General features: G+C 46.0%; 1 protein-coding gene across 3 annotated transcripts in view; it reads left to right on the forward strand.

Moving 5' to 3' along the window:
• Positions 1 to 3,838, forward strand: part of NPHP1 (nephrocystin 1) — a 59,718-nt gene extending 55,880 nt beyond the window's left edge. For all 3 annotated transcript variants that reach the window (XM_068564900.1, XM_068564901.1, XM_068564902.1), the window contains 2 exons: positions 1,110 to 1,154; positions 2,640 to 3,838. In XM_068564900.1, the coding sequence (XP_068421001.1) occupies positions 1,110 to 1,154; positions 2,640 to 2,912 (318 nt within the window). In that variant the 3' untranslated portion in view covers positions 2,913 to 3,838. The remainder of the gene's footprint in view (positions 1 to 1,109; positions 1,155 to 2,639) is intronic.
• The last annotated feature ends 10,653 nt before the right edge of the window (positions 3,839 to 14,491 follow it).

Consider the following 14,491-nt stretch of genomic DNA (forward strand, 5'->3'; position numbering starts at 1 on the left):
GAGAGCAGATGACCCAGTCTGGCGTGTCGGATGTCGTCTGTAGACGGTCAGGGTCGATCTGAGTCTCATCCTGTGGGTGAAGAGTGTGGCAGGCGGTGGGCAATCCATGAAGGGTTTTGCTTTTGGAACCCCGGACAGCACAGAGACGTGGAGAAGCACATGCGCAGGAGGGAGGGGAGCTGTGCTGGGAGGTGAGTCCTCTGGATAAGGAGGGAGGTCATACGGCCCAGTGGAGTTGGAAGGAGGAAGCATCATCTACAGAGGTTTTTATTAGACTTTGCAACTGATTTCACGTGCTGGTTTGGCTGGGGAGGGGGTGTCAACAGTAATGGTGAGGTTTTAGAAAAAGATGTAAGAAAATGTTCTTGGCATTTGCTTTTCTGTAATTTCAGACAAGCTCATCCAGCACTATAGTTAGATAACGCAGAATTTCTCTTTCTTCCCCTACAAAGCATTAGTATATTAATATTTACTCGTTATACAAAAGGTACATAAGTTGATTCATTCAACAAATATTTCACGAGAGCCCACTATGGCTAAGGCACCATGCTGGGCCCTGGAAGGTCTTTGATGCATACTTCTGTGGGGTTAATTGAACTCTGGGTTTTTTATTTCTTTAAAGAAGCTTTTGTGAAACGTTGTGCACAGGTTGGAAATAGTTACTTGCAGAGCTGTACTTCATTCTATCTCTCCCTGACCATTGTCCTCATCTCGGCGAACAGAATTGTCGAGGAGTATGGTATTTGGCAGAATTTTCTATGTTCATGACTGTCTTACCTTAAAAGCTTAATGGTATTTTATTGTTTAGGTGCTGCGTTGGTGCAGTTTGCATGGATGTGTTAGCATTGCACTGATTCTGTTCTTAAATTAGTTTTGACTTGTAAGAATCATGGGCTTCTGAGGAATCGTTCACTGATAATCCCGCCTAGTCAGTCTGGTTCTGGGTCATTAGCACTTGATGCCTAATTAGAGATTCACTCCTTACATGTGCAGGATCTGTACAGCGTTTGTAATCCTGTCTGTACGTCTAATTACAGAGTGAAGTTGCAGAGGTGTGGCAAAGACTTGTGAATACTCGGATTAACATAATATTTCTATTTGCTTTTTAGAGTTCCTGGGCTGAGAAAGAGAGTGCATTAAAAAGGTCAGACAAGGTAAGGTGATTGTGCACCCTGAGCTTCACGTGTTCTGTGCTCAGTGTCTGCTGCACATCCTAATCATGCCTCTTTTTTAGCTGAAGTAACCATGGTCCTAATCCCTCTTGACAGTTAAACGGTGTTATTACGGTTGCAAAGACACCTTCCAAGAAGGGTATGGGTGATCGAGTCCAAGTGTAAAAAGAAACACCTGATCGAGACAGTCATTTCAGATCACTGAGTTTATTGAACTGAGGGGAAGTTTCTAAGCCAAAGTGTCCCAGTTGGCTATCAAATTTCTCTCATTTAAAAAAAAAAAAATTCCCCTAGCTCTCAAAGTCCGTGTCAGGTAAGGAGAGGGAAGAGGAAAATTGGCATAAGCTGTAGCACACATTGAAAGCACGCATGGCTGTGCTTACATGGCCAGAGAGCGTGGTCATTACCAAACAGAACTTGCAGTGATCAGTGAGTAGTGGCTTGACTGCTCTAGTCTGGGATTGACAAACTTTTCTGGTAAAGGGCCAGAGAGTAAATATTTTTGGCTTTGCTGGCCACACGTGCTCTGTCTCAAATACCCGGCTCTGCCACAGTAACGCAAGGCAGCTTCAGGCAATGTGTAAACACCTGGGCAGGGCTGTTTTCTGTAAAACTATTTCTAAAAAGAGATGGCAGTGGGCTGCATTGGGCCCATGGTCCATGGTTTTCGGACTTCTAATCTGAACTTTTCATTATCCTCAAGGAATCATGGGAGAACAAACAAAGACACTAAAAATTGAAAAAAAAAAGTGTATATATGTATCCTTATTTGAGTTTTTGTTTGACTAAAACTGGCAGGATTAATGCCCTTCTAGCTCGGCAGTGGTCATGTGCTGGGCCTCGGGCCTGTAGAAGCTGCCTCTCCACACACAGTAGCCTGCGGGGGCCACATCGCAGTGTAGACCGCCACCCCGGCTGTGATTCCCACCCCAGCTGCCGGAGCCGGGCCGCCTGCCCGTGTGGATATTGCCCAGCTCTTGTTATGGGGAGGCGGGGTTGACAACACATTCTTACTGCTTGGGGCTCCTTTCTCCGGATTTCACGCAGAGCCCTTGCTACCCTTCCCCTGTATCACCTTGACCTCATTCGGCAGTACAGCTGACTTCACGTTGTGTCTTAGTTCCATTTACCTGGAACCGCACCCTTGTCCCCGGAATTAGATTCTGGCACCCCAGTCCGCTTGACGGAATGTCCGAGACACTCTGTGGCACTCCGGGGGCACCCTGGCCTCAAGGAGCTCCTTGCAGACCCTCAGAGAGAGCCACTTGTCTCTCTCCGCGGTGACTCCTGTTGTGTCCACGTCCTGACTGAGCAGCCGGTTCAGAGCCGACTACCTGCCCGACACTGATGGCACCTCCATCCCACCCCCTAGACAGCCTCTAGTTAACAGAGTTCATGCAATGTAACACTTGAGGAGTAATGACCTGGGTCCACTCACAGCCACTGGTGGTGCCGGTGTTTTCCCAGAGAGACAAGGAGCTCCTGAAGGCCGTGTTCCTCCTGGTTTACCACGACTGCGCGCTCCCCCTCCTCCACTCCGCGCTCCTGCCCCCGTTCAGGTGGGCAGAGGAGGAGACCGAGGCCGCCCGATGGAAGGTCATCGCCGACTTCCTCAAGCAAAACCGAGAAAACGAGGGCGCCCTCCAGGCTCTGCTGTCGCCAGCGGGGCTCCATGAACCTTTCGACATTTCAGAGCAGACCTATGACTTCTTGGGTGAAATAAGAAAGAACGCAGCCTGACAGCGGTGCCCCTTGACCTTCCACTCCCCGCTGAATCTGATAGACCCTCCATGACAACCTGCATCGCGTGAGAAAACCAGAAGTAACTGTCCCATCATAACTTAGGCTTTATCCTTTTTTGTTGAGGCCACATTCTATAAGAAATATTTATCTGATAATTTGAATATGTGTTAATACAATGAAGTAAATTTTTATAAGGAATACTATTATATCTAAATTTAAAGAGAATTTTTTTTCAAAAACCAACTAACAAATTTTTGTTTTGTTTTTCTTTTTCTTTTTTATTGAGTATAGTTGATTTACCATATTATGAAAGTTTCAGGTGTACAATATAGTGATTAACAATTTTTAAAGATTATACTCCATTTAAAGTTATTAATACTGGCTATATTCCCTGTGCTGTACAATATATCCTTGTAGCTTATTTATTTTATACTTAATAGTTGTGCCTCTTAATCCCCTACCCCTATCTTGCCTCTCCCCACTGGTAACCACTAGTTTGTTCTCTATATCTGTGAGTCTGTTTCTTTTTTTTTATTGAAGTATAGTTGATTTACAGTGTTGTGTTAATTTCTTCTGTACAGCAAAGTGACTCAGTTATACATATATATATACACTCTTTTTTATATTCTTTTCCATTATGGCTTATCATAGGATATTGGATATAGTTCCCTATGCTATGCAGTAGGACCTTGTCGTCCGTCCATTCTGTATGTAATACCAAGTAACAAATTTAAGTTAACTGTATCTATAGATTCGTATGAAAGCAAGATTTTATCAAAAGCTAAATTTATGACTATTCAAGAAAGTGAAAATATAATCCACAGGATAGGAGAAGATATTTGCAAATGATATATCTGTTAAGAGTCTAGGACCCAGAATATATTAAATATGTGATTTTTGCTAATAAACTTTATGTTGTGAAATGTAGGGGAAGTCAGAGTACTCTATTTGAGAAAGTTGTGTTATTAATCACTGAATTCAGTCTAATATTTGAATGTGGTTGATTCTAATTAGATATAAAAACAGAATCTAGTTTTACCTTTTCAAGTCCATATAATTGGTGCTCTTAAAAAGAAAATAAAACAAAACAAAAAAACACCTCCAGGCTTTGGGGACTAAGTTAACCCACCCCTGTGTCAAAGAACAAAGATTTTGTTGCATTTCAAATAAGCCTGTGACTGCCAGTAAATTGTCCCAAGCCCTCACCGTTAATGATAACAGTACAGCTGGCATTTGTTGAGTGCCTGCTGCGTATGTTCTCATTTACTAGGTTAGCGCTCACAGCTACTATGGGAGGCCAGCACTGGTTTTTTCCTGTATTACTACTGCTGAAGAAACAGGCCAGGCAGATTCGATAATTTTCCTGAAGTCAGAGCTAGTAAGTGGCACAGCTAAATGTACCTCGTAGAGACACCATGTATAATCTACAACCTAAGACATTCCCCTCATCAGTGCAAACATTTAAGAATTGCATGTGAAAATAAAACATGAGAAGGCTATTGGAAGGAAAAGGCAATCAAATTAGAGTTTAACCTAAATTATCAGAGTACCAACCGAGGGATTTTTTTGACAGCGTGCTGCCTTAAAGGAGGCATTTACTTTTTTTTTTTTTTTTTTTTAAAGTTACTTTTGATTCTATTTGGTTTTTTTTTTTTTTTTTTTTTTAATTTATTTATTTATGGCTTTTGTTGGGTCTTCGTTTCTGTGCGAGGGCTTTCTCTAGTTGTGGCAAGCGGGGGCCACTCTTCATCGCGGTGCGCCAGCCTCTCACTATCGTGGCCTCTCTTGTTGTGGAGCACAGGCTCCAGACGCGCAGGCTCAGTAATTGTGGCTCACGGACCTAGTTGCTCCACGGCATGTGGGATCTTCCCAGACCAGGGCTCGAACCCGTGTCCCCTGCATTGGCAGGAAGATTCTCAACCACTGCGCCACCAGGGAAGCCTGGCATTTACTTTTAGAGATCCATTGTATTATGAAACTCCTGGGCTACATCTTAGTCAGCTTCCGCTAAACCCTTAACCGAAACTCAACTTGGGCCTTCATCTCAGAACTTAGCATGGTATGAAAGGGCTCCCAGCCACAAATGTCATGAGAGAACATGGCCTTGGAGAAGAGATTTCACTATGTCTCCACCGCCACCCCCCAGACCCCACCCCATGCCCTCAGTGACGTGTGGGAAGCCATCATGACGAGCTGCCTGTCCGCTTCCCAAGGTGGTGCCTCTCTCCCTCTGGGACCATGGCCCTCCACGGCTCCTGCTACAGGAGAGGGGTTCCCGCCTGTGTAAATGGAGGTGGTGCGCGTGTGTACAGAGATTTCCTCGCTCTGTCAGAGTTGTGTCATCTTAGGTCCCTGCTGTCTCGTTTGAGAGAACATGAGACCATGTCGCTCCCCACTGCGAAGGTCTTTAATTCCTAGCTGCCACCTTTTACTTTTTCTAATCATTTAGCTTATTCTTAGCATCAAGCCTGAGGTGGGGCATTCTGAGTGAAAGAAAATATTGCTGGTGAATTCCTTTGAATGTACGGTGTGGAGCGAGGGAGCTTTCCTTAGAAGTTGTTTTCACAGACTGTCTTCTGTGTTCATTTGAAATGTGTCGTGCTTGACAAATGCGGCCAACTTCAGGGTTTCTGACACAGAAGCCAAACACGGAGACAGGAGAGAAAACAGTTTCAGTCATGCTCGGGCCCAAAAGGAAGACGCGGAGGCAGCTGGGCCGCACGGAGCAGGCTGGGCCGCAGGGGTGAGTGCGGCTCCGCCGTCCAGAGGCTGAAGTTCCCTCCTCGGTCAGTGGAGGCTTTTTTTTTTAAAAACAATGAAACCTCTCTGGCTTTTTAATGCCACCTTTTAGCTTCCAAAACAGGAAGAGGTTGTCACGGAGCCAGAAACATCCTGGAAATGAGTCCTTGGGGGTCCCCGTGTCAAGGAGCAAGACTTGACAACGCACCGACTTAACCGTGAACTGCAGCAAGAGGGCAAGTACGGGGTGCCTCCCTGTGAGGGGTGGGGGGGGTCCCCACATCAGAATCATGGGTCGGGGCAGGGGGACCTTCCCTGGCGGTCCAGTGGTTAAGAATTCACCTTCCAGTGGAGGGGGTGTGGGTTCGATCCCTGCCCGGGGAGCCAAGATCCCACATGCCTCCCGGCCAAAAAACCAAAGCATAAAACAGAAGCAATATTGTAACAAATTCAATAGAGACTTTAAAAATGGTCCACATCAAAAAAAATCTTAAAAAAAAAAAAAGGAACCATAGTGGAGGACGGGGGGGATTGGCCCGGCCCGCTCCCTCCACCTCCAGCCTCATACACCGGATTGAACATCACATCCATCAGGTCTGCTGGAGGTGGAAAATGTTGCAATTCCCTGGCCTGGGGGCCCGGTCCGGATGGCAAGGGCCGGGGGGCGTGTACTACAGAGCAGGTACCGCCTCAGTCACCAGTGGTTTTATGGTCTAAGATTGAGGCCAGAACAACTCACAAGGGAGTGGTTGAAATGCATGATACCACATACAAACGGAGCAGGTTTGACTTGCCAACCCAGTAGCATCTAGGAAACCCCCAGGGACCAGGGAGGGCGCTGGAAGTGTCATCTGCCAGCCCAGGGCTTTGTCAGTTTACAGTGTTACAGAACGTCCTTTGCTGTGGACTTGCTCACTTCCTCTGGTGTGAAGCATTCCAAGTTGGGAGGTTTTCTCTGGGCGTGGAGGTGACCAGAGCTGGCTGTAACCTAGCTGCTTTGTGTTCTGCTTCCTCAAAACAGAGAATCTGAGACAGAACCCTACTGACTCAAGGCACCGTACATCTGAGGTTTATAATCACCCATTCGTTCGTTCATTCATTCATTCATTCATTATGTATTTGCTGAGCACCTACTATGCTCCAGGCACAGCATTCGTCTTGGAGGACCCGGTGGGAGCAGCCCTGATGAGATCCCTGTCCTGACTTACAATGCACGATGTGGACGTAATCACACATGAGAACCATGAAGAAGGGCACAGACTGCTGGAAGGGCCTCTTGCTGTGTCTTTCTGTTGTTGCTGTGATATTTAAATTCCAGCCATCCCGTGTCTACGGGGTTAAGAGCCCTGCAGGGGGCACCGAGTAAGCGATCAGCACAGGTGGTCCTTCTTACCGCGCTCTCTCTCCCCAGACACCGCCATCCCACGTTGGGGACCAGCTGGCTTCCACTCAGTTTTTGGAAGTGGATGAATCCCTCACTCTCTGAACTCCCACCGTTCGCTGTCTGAAACTCAGGAATATGTGGATTTAAGAACATGTGGATCCCTCAAGAGCTAGACTTGCTAGCGGAAATTCTGATATTTGAAGGCAGTAATCGAGTAATCACATAGATTTGGACGAGGAGGGATGGGAGGAGTGATAAATGAATGGTGAGTGAAGGGCTGGGCCATGCTGGGTAGGAAAACGGAGACCTCGGAATTTATGTCTCAGTAACTGACACTGAATGAGGGCGTGCAGGCGTGCGGGCAGAGTATAAAATGGAAATCAGAAATCATGGATGGAAAACAGCTTGAACTCGGGACTTTGGTAATATGGCCATTGGGTAGTCCATTTCTCATGCTCTGGAGATAGACTGGACCTTAACCTGCTCATTTGTATTTGACTTTGCCAACAAAGATTAACCTTGCCGAACTTTGCCCTTTCGAAGAGGCCACTTGGGGAGATAACAAAAAAGGCTCCAGGCTTTCTGAGCCATTCTCCAGGGAGGTCTCTCTGGATAACCCAATCATTATCCCATGAGCCCGTCCTTTTTCCTGCCAGCTGTCCTTTGACCCTGAAGCATTCTGTGCCTGCCCAGACCCCAAGGACACTGGGAACCAGACTCAGTTCTTCCTGATGGCCACAAACAGCATTACCCGCAGCCTCCTCCCAAGCCTGGTCCTGTGGGTGTGTGCATTCTAACTCCCCCATTTGGGAGTCAGATTGATTTGTAGAGATAGTAGCTGCAACCCAGCTGTGTCTGAATGAGCAGGCCAGAGCCAGTGAGACATGAGTGTCCCTGCAGAGTGAAGGGGGAGGGCTGGGCTCCTCCTTCTACAGGGGGAAGCAAGTGCATGGACATCTGGTGCATTTGCTGTCCAATATCCATAGACTTCTGGTAGCTTCACCCCCCTTCTCCTTCTGGAGGAGCCCCCCCCCCCCACTACACCACACCCTTTCATCCCTTTCATCACAGCTCCAGGAAGGGCTATGATTAGCTTAAGAAGATCAGGATACGCCACTCCCCTGGTCACAGTGAATGGATTAAGAATGGGCCAATAGAGAGCAAACCCCAGAAGATTTACTCCAGAGCCCTCCCCTTCCCTGCCCAGTGTAGCAGGAGATGTGAGATCTGGAGCCACTGTGTATTGCAGCAATTTTACTACTGGGAAGTGAAAGCCTAGAGCTGTGTGTACATGGGGTTAGCACTGAGTGAGGTTAAGAATAAAGCCAACGGTAGTGACAGCAACAGGCAAGCAGGGCTGGCAAACAGGGGATCTTAGGTCCTTGGTAACATTGTTTGAGTCCCTGGATCAAGCCTGACCTGAAGCCAACATTCCCCCAACTTCTCACTTACCTGAGGTAATAAATTCCCTTGGTTGTTAGAGCCAGTTGGGGTGGGTTCTTCTAACACGTGCAGTGGGAAGAATGGATACACTGTCCCTTCCCCAAGCATCTCTGGCTTTCTCCTGGCCTGCCTCTTATCTGTCAGGCAACCAATAAATCTTTTATGAAAAACGTATAAGGCGATTTATTGGTGGTGAGAGAGTTTGAGGAAGAAGAGACAAAAAAAAAGAGAGAAGCAGTTGTCTCCAAAGTCTTTCTGACGGAGAGGGTAGATTCAATCATTCGAAAACATTTATTGAGTACTTACTGTGTGCCAGGCAATATTCAAAACAAACAAAGTTACTGCTCTCCTGTAGCCAACATCCTAGGGAGGGCAGGGACGGGAGACAAACAGTATGCAATATGGAAATGAATCAATAAACAAAAATACGAGGTAGTGATAAGTGCTATACAGAGAATCAAAACAGGCTGGTAGAGTTTTGGTTCCGGTCAAATAGAGATGGATATTCTACCCTTTCCTCCCCACTGAATGCAACTAAAGCCCTGGACAGGATGCATGGAACAGCTTTCTGAGGTCTCTGAAAAATAAGTAGAAGTGGGACTATTTGGGAAGGAAACCAGAATTGAAAATACTACCGAAGTGGTGGTGAGTTTCCCAGTTTTTCCCTCCAGATTCTTCAGGCCTGGGCTCAGACAACATGAAACCTAGAACTGTGTCCAGGATACAGACCAAAAACGTTTCCGAAAAAGCCCTCCATTTCTGGGCTTAGGAATGGGAAAGAGAGCCCATATAGGTCAGAGAGAGTGTAGAAAACCCCTGTTTATTTGTGGGGTTTTTTCCATTCTTTCCTGCCCCCAGGCAATCTAGTGACAGTAGGGGTGACAATGGCAGTGGCAGCCAGACAGGTGACTAAACTCTAAGGAGGGGCACCCTTCTCTCTGACCAAAGGAACTGTGGTCCTAAGAGCATGGGGGGAAATCCTTCTTTCTCTCTCTTTCTCTGTGTAAATATATCTTGTTGCTTTTTGTCACAGTAGAGCAGGGAAAGTAAAACCCTGGCTTTTTAGCCAGAGGACCAAGGTGAGGGTGGAGGGGTCAGGATCACCTGGGAACTGGGAAGTGTGGGGGGATCATGCGGAGGAGGGAGCTAAAGAAAGTGATCCCATAAAGTAGTGTGTGAATGTCTTAGCTGCCCCTAAACAGCATGCGAAAAGATTTTAGGACTGAGCAGCAAGGTCCCAGACTGATCCTAGGTCCAAGAGTAGCACACACACCAAACAGGTCTCAATAGCACTGCAAAGCCTTAAAAACTGAACTGACATTGTTCAGGTGCTTTCAGACCAGAGAAGGTAGACAGGAACTTGCAGCCTGTATCTAACCAGGCTGGTCACCTGCTAAAGCAAGCAAAAGTCAACATTTTCTATAGGATTTAAAGAAGACCCATAATCCTGTAACATAATATTCAAAATGTCCAAGATAAAATCCACAATTACTTGATATTTGAAGACCCAGGAAAATCTCAGCATTTCTCAAAGGGGAAAGATGAAAAGACAATAAGAGACAACAAGTCTGAGATGACACGGTTTTTGGAATTGAGACATTAAAGCAGCTGTTATAATCGTGCTCTAAGAAGTAAGGGCAAATCCCCTCGAAATGCATAGTCTCATCAGAGAAACAGATGATATAAAAAGAACCAAATTGAAGTTTTAGAAATAAAAAATACAATAACCAAAATGAAAAAGATTAATTGGATGAACTCAATAACAGAATGCAGATGATAGAAAAGTCAGTAAATTTAAAGACAGTTCAATAGGTCAACATAAATCAATATAGACAGATCAATACAAATTGTCCAGTTGAACAATAGAAAGGAAATAGATTGAAAAAAATAAACAAATCCTTAAGAACCCATGGGACAATGCCAAAAGGTCTAACATTCTTGTCACCAGAGTCTCAGTAGGAGGGGAGAGATAGTGTAGTACAGAAAAAAAAAGTGTTTTTGAAGAAATAATGGCTGAAAACTTTTAAAATTTGATGAAAGACTTAAAGTTACAGATTCAAGAAGCTTAGTGAACAACAAAAAGGATAAACTCAGGGAAAGCCATGCCCAGCCACATCAGAATCAAACTATAAAACTAAACACAAAGAAAAAAAGTCTTGAAAGCAACCAAAGGAAAACAATGCATTCAATATAGGGAACAAGAGTTTGAATTACTGAGAATTTCTCATCAAAACCAGAGGCCAAAACATTTCTTAAGTGCTGAAAGAAAAAACAAAACTGGCAACTCAGAATTCTATATTCTGCAACAATACCCTATAGGAACAAAGGTGGAATTAAGACATTCTCAGATGAAGGAAAACTAAGGGAATCTATCGTCAACAGACTTGCTCTGAAAGAAATGCTAAATGAAGTTCTTCAGGCAGAAGGGAAATGATACCAAAGGAAAGCTTGGAACATCAAGAATGAAGGAACAGCAACAGAAATGGTAAATATCTGGGTAAACAGATGAATTTTTTCTCTTAAGCTCTTTAAAATGTGTATGATGGTTGAAAGCAAAAAACATAGCATTGTCTGATGGGGTTCTCAACGTATCCATTTATAACATGAATGACAACTACAACTAAAAAGAAAAGGGTAAAGGGACCTATACGTTCTTCACTCCATCCGAAGTGGCAAAATACTCTTGAGTCGACTGGAAAGTTAAGTATGTATACTGTAAATCCTAGAGCAACTTCTAAACAAATAATACAAAGAGACATGGTAAAAAACTCAATAGATGAATTAAGATGGAATCCCAAAAATGTTTTTAAAATCCAAAAGAAGGCCCAAAAGATGAAACAAAGAAACGAAACACAGAGCAAACAAATAAAAAACAAAAACTGAAATGGTAGACCAAAATCCAAATATATCAATAATTACATTAAATGTAAATAGTCTAAAAATACAATTAAAGGCAGCAAATTGTTGGGAGTTCCCTAGAGGTCCAGTGGTCAGGACACAGCACTTTCACTGCCATGGCCGTGGGTTCAATCCCTGGTCTGGGAACTAAGATCCCACAAGCTGTGTGGCACGGCCAAAAAAAAAAAAAAGCAGCAAATTGCAGAACGGATTAAAAACAAAGGCCCAACTCTGTCATAACCACACACACAAACCATTATAAATATAGTGATATAGGTAAGTTAGAAGTAAAAGAGTAGGAACATATATATCACGCAAACACCAAGTGTATTATAATAAACATGCAAACATCAATTATAAGCAACAGTATTTGCATACATTGTTGGTGGGAGTATAAATGGTTTAACCACTTTGAAAGATAGCTTGACATTATCTAAAAATGCACACCACATGACGCACAATTCCATTCCTGAGATATTCCCAGTAGAAATGCATACCTAGATGCCCTAAAAGATATGTTCTAGAATTTTCATAGCAGTGTTACTAATTAAGACCCCAAACTGAAATAACCCAAATGTTCATAAACAATAGAGTGGATAAAGTGTAGAATATTTATACAATGGAATACTGTGCAGCAGTGAGTGAACTACAGCAGCACACAACAACGTGGATGAATTTCCCAGGCATAATGTTAGGCGAAAGAAGCCAGACGCACAGAAATTCATTCAGAAACAAGCAGAACTGAGTGATAGGGTTAGACATCATGGGAGCAGACATCTGGGGAGAAGGGAGGGCAAAATGATTGGGTGGAGTCTGACAACATTCTATTTCTTGCTCTGGGTGGTGGTTTCATGGCCTGTATGTTTTGTGCATTTTTTCTGTAAGCATATTATACATCAATAAAAACAATTTTGAAATGATTTTTAAAAATCAGAATGGAGGGACTTTCCTGGTGGCACGGTGGTCAAGAATCCAACTGCGAATGCAGGGGGCACAGGTTCGATCCCTGGTCTGGGGAGATCCCACATGCCGCGGAGCAGCTAAGCCCTTGCGCCACAACTACTGAGCCTGCGCTCTGGAGCCTGCGAGCCACAACTACTGAGCCCGAGTGCTGCAACTACTGAAGCCCACACGCCTAGAGCCCGTGCTCTGCAACAAGAGAAGCCACCGCAGTGAGAAGCCCGCACACCGCAACGAAGAGTATCCCCCGCTGGCTGCAACTAGAGAAAGCCGGCGCGCAGCAACGAAGACCCAACGCAGCCAAAAATAAATAAAATTAAAAAAAAAAAATCAGGATGGAAATATTAACAGAGGAGGTGCTGGTCTTACTATGGAAAGGAGAAGCAAAGAGAAGTGATTTCAGGATGAGAATTAGATGAACAACTACTTATAAAGCGTCTGCCATTAGCCAGAACTGTCCTGGAAGTTTTCAAATAGACTATATCTCATTTAACTCGCCCCAACACACAAAGGAGAAAATGTGACCCGCAGCCTCACACCAGGCTCTGACCTTGTCTCACAGCGCATTCACACCTACAGCCCCAGCGAGGCATCAACTAGACTGGAAGGCGAAGATGTTCTCACAGCTCTAAACTTCTGTCCGTCCCGGCATCCCATTGCCTGTGGTGCATTATGAATCCCACAGCTTTCTTATGAAGAGCCTCAGTAGAGCGTGCTATACTTCATCGCATATAATAAAACATGACTTGGCTGAATGTAAAATGTTTAAAATATGCCAAATTTTTTACAGCCTTGTTTTGTCGCATCTTCCCTCCTAAACATATGAATTGTCTCAGAAGGTAGAAGTGGCTCAGGCCCTGTCCAGGTTCTGGTATTAACTCTACTTCATAGATGAGAACTAAGCCTGAGAAAGGTTATTTTCCTTCTTGTTTTCCCTGAGCTGTTCCCATAGACTCTGTGCCATGTTGTCAGTGGCTGAGTCCAAGGTATCCTACAGACCAAGAGAGTGGCCACGGCTGATTTACAGCAGTCCGGAGAGGGGGCAAGAGGTGGGATTCCTGGGGCAGCGCCTGCTGTGCTGGGTTCATCCTGCAAATGAGGTGGGGCTGGAAGGCAGGTGGGATCAGGGCCTCACTTCCCCGCTAGATCCCCACAGGCCTGAAGGAGGGCACGACCGGGCTGGCTTGACGTTTACTCCATGTGCCCTTTGCCTCTCTTTGCAGTGACTTTGCTTTGGGCTCATTTGTCCAAACTCTCCTGTCCCCTGGCTCTCACCCAGCTCTCTCCCAACCACTCAAGACCTGGGCCCGGGAGGGCCGGCCCTGGTTGTTCAGGAACTGACCTCTTGTGGTGGACATCTCCTGACCCCAGCACACAGGGCAGTCCTCCCACATCGCCTCCACTCCAGGGCTGAGGCCACGGAGGGCGGGGAGAATGGACCTCCAAACCCCGAGCATCCCCAGCAGACTTTGGGGCACCAGGCCTTCCTGCAAGGTGGCAGATTCTCAGATTGACAGGCAAAGGGCCCACATCTCCAGGCCCTTTCTTTAGAGGGAAAGGAGCCACTTGGTCGCTGGGTCACAGCCCTGCAGCTCGGCCAGCAGGCAGGCGGAAGGCAGGAAGGAACCACTTGGCCCCAAGCCTGGCTCCTGGAAGCACCGGCTGGGGCGCTGGGGCAGGGATGGGAGGAGAGCTCGGGTGCCCACTGGGGCGGGTTCTTCCCAGAGAGGGAGGCCTTCTCCGCTGGGAGAGAAAAATAGGAGAGGAGGACGGTGACACAAGGGTGCAGAGAGAGAAGGAAGTGCCACGTCCCCAGGATGGGGCAGGAGCTGGAAGCGAGGGCTGCTCCTCTCCCTCTGGCTTGAGGCCCCCAAGGATGGAGAAGGCCGGAGCAGGGCATGCTGTGGCCTTGACTTGACCTGGCAGATTCTTGGTCTCCTCACTTGGAAAAGGGGCAAACCAGCCACGTGCCGGTCTGTGGGGAGCACCAGAGTTGACTGCAGATTTCTTGGCGCCTAGTAGCTCCTCAATAAACGGTCCTTGTCATTCAAGCGGCTCAGCCTGCATTCTGGGCACCCGGTTGGGGTGGTGGCTATAGCTGGCCTCCCCTGGAGTAGCACGCCTGGGATTCAAAACTTCCTTAGGAGGAAAA

This window comes from Eschrichtius robustus, chromosome 15 (genome assembly GCF_028021215.1).
Source record: "Eschrichtius robustus isolate mEscRob2 chromosome 15, mEscRob2.pri, whole genome shotgun sequence".
NCBI lineage: Eukaryota > Metazoa > Chordata > Mammalia > Artiodactyla > Eschrichtiidae > Eschrichtius > Eschrichtius robustus.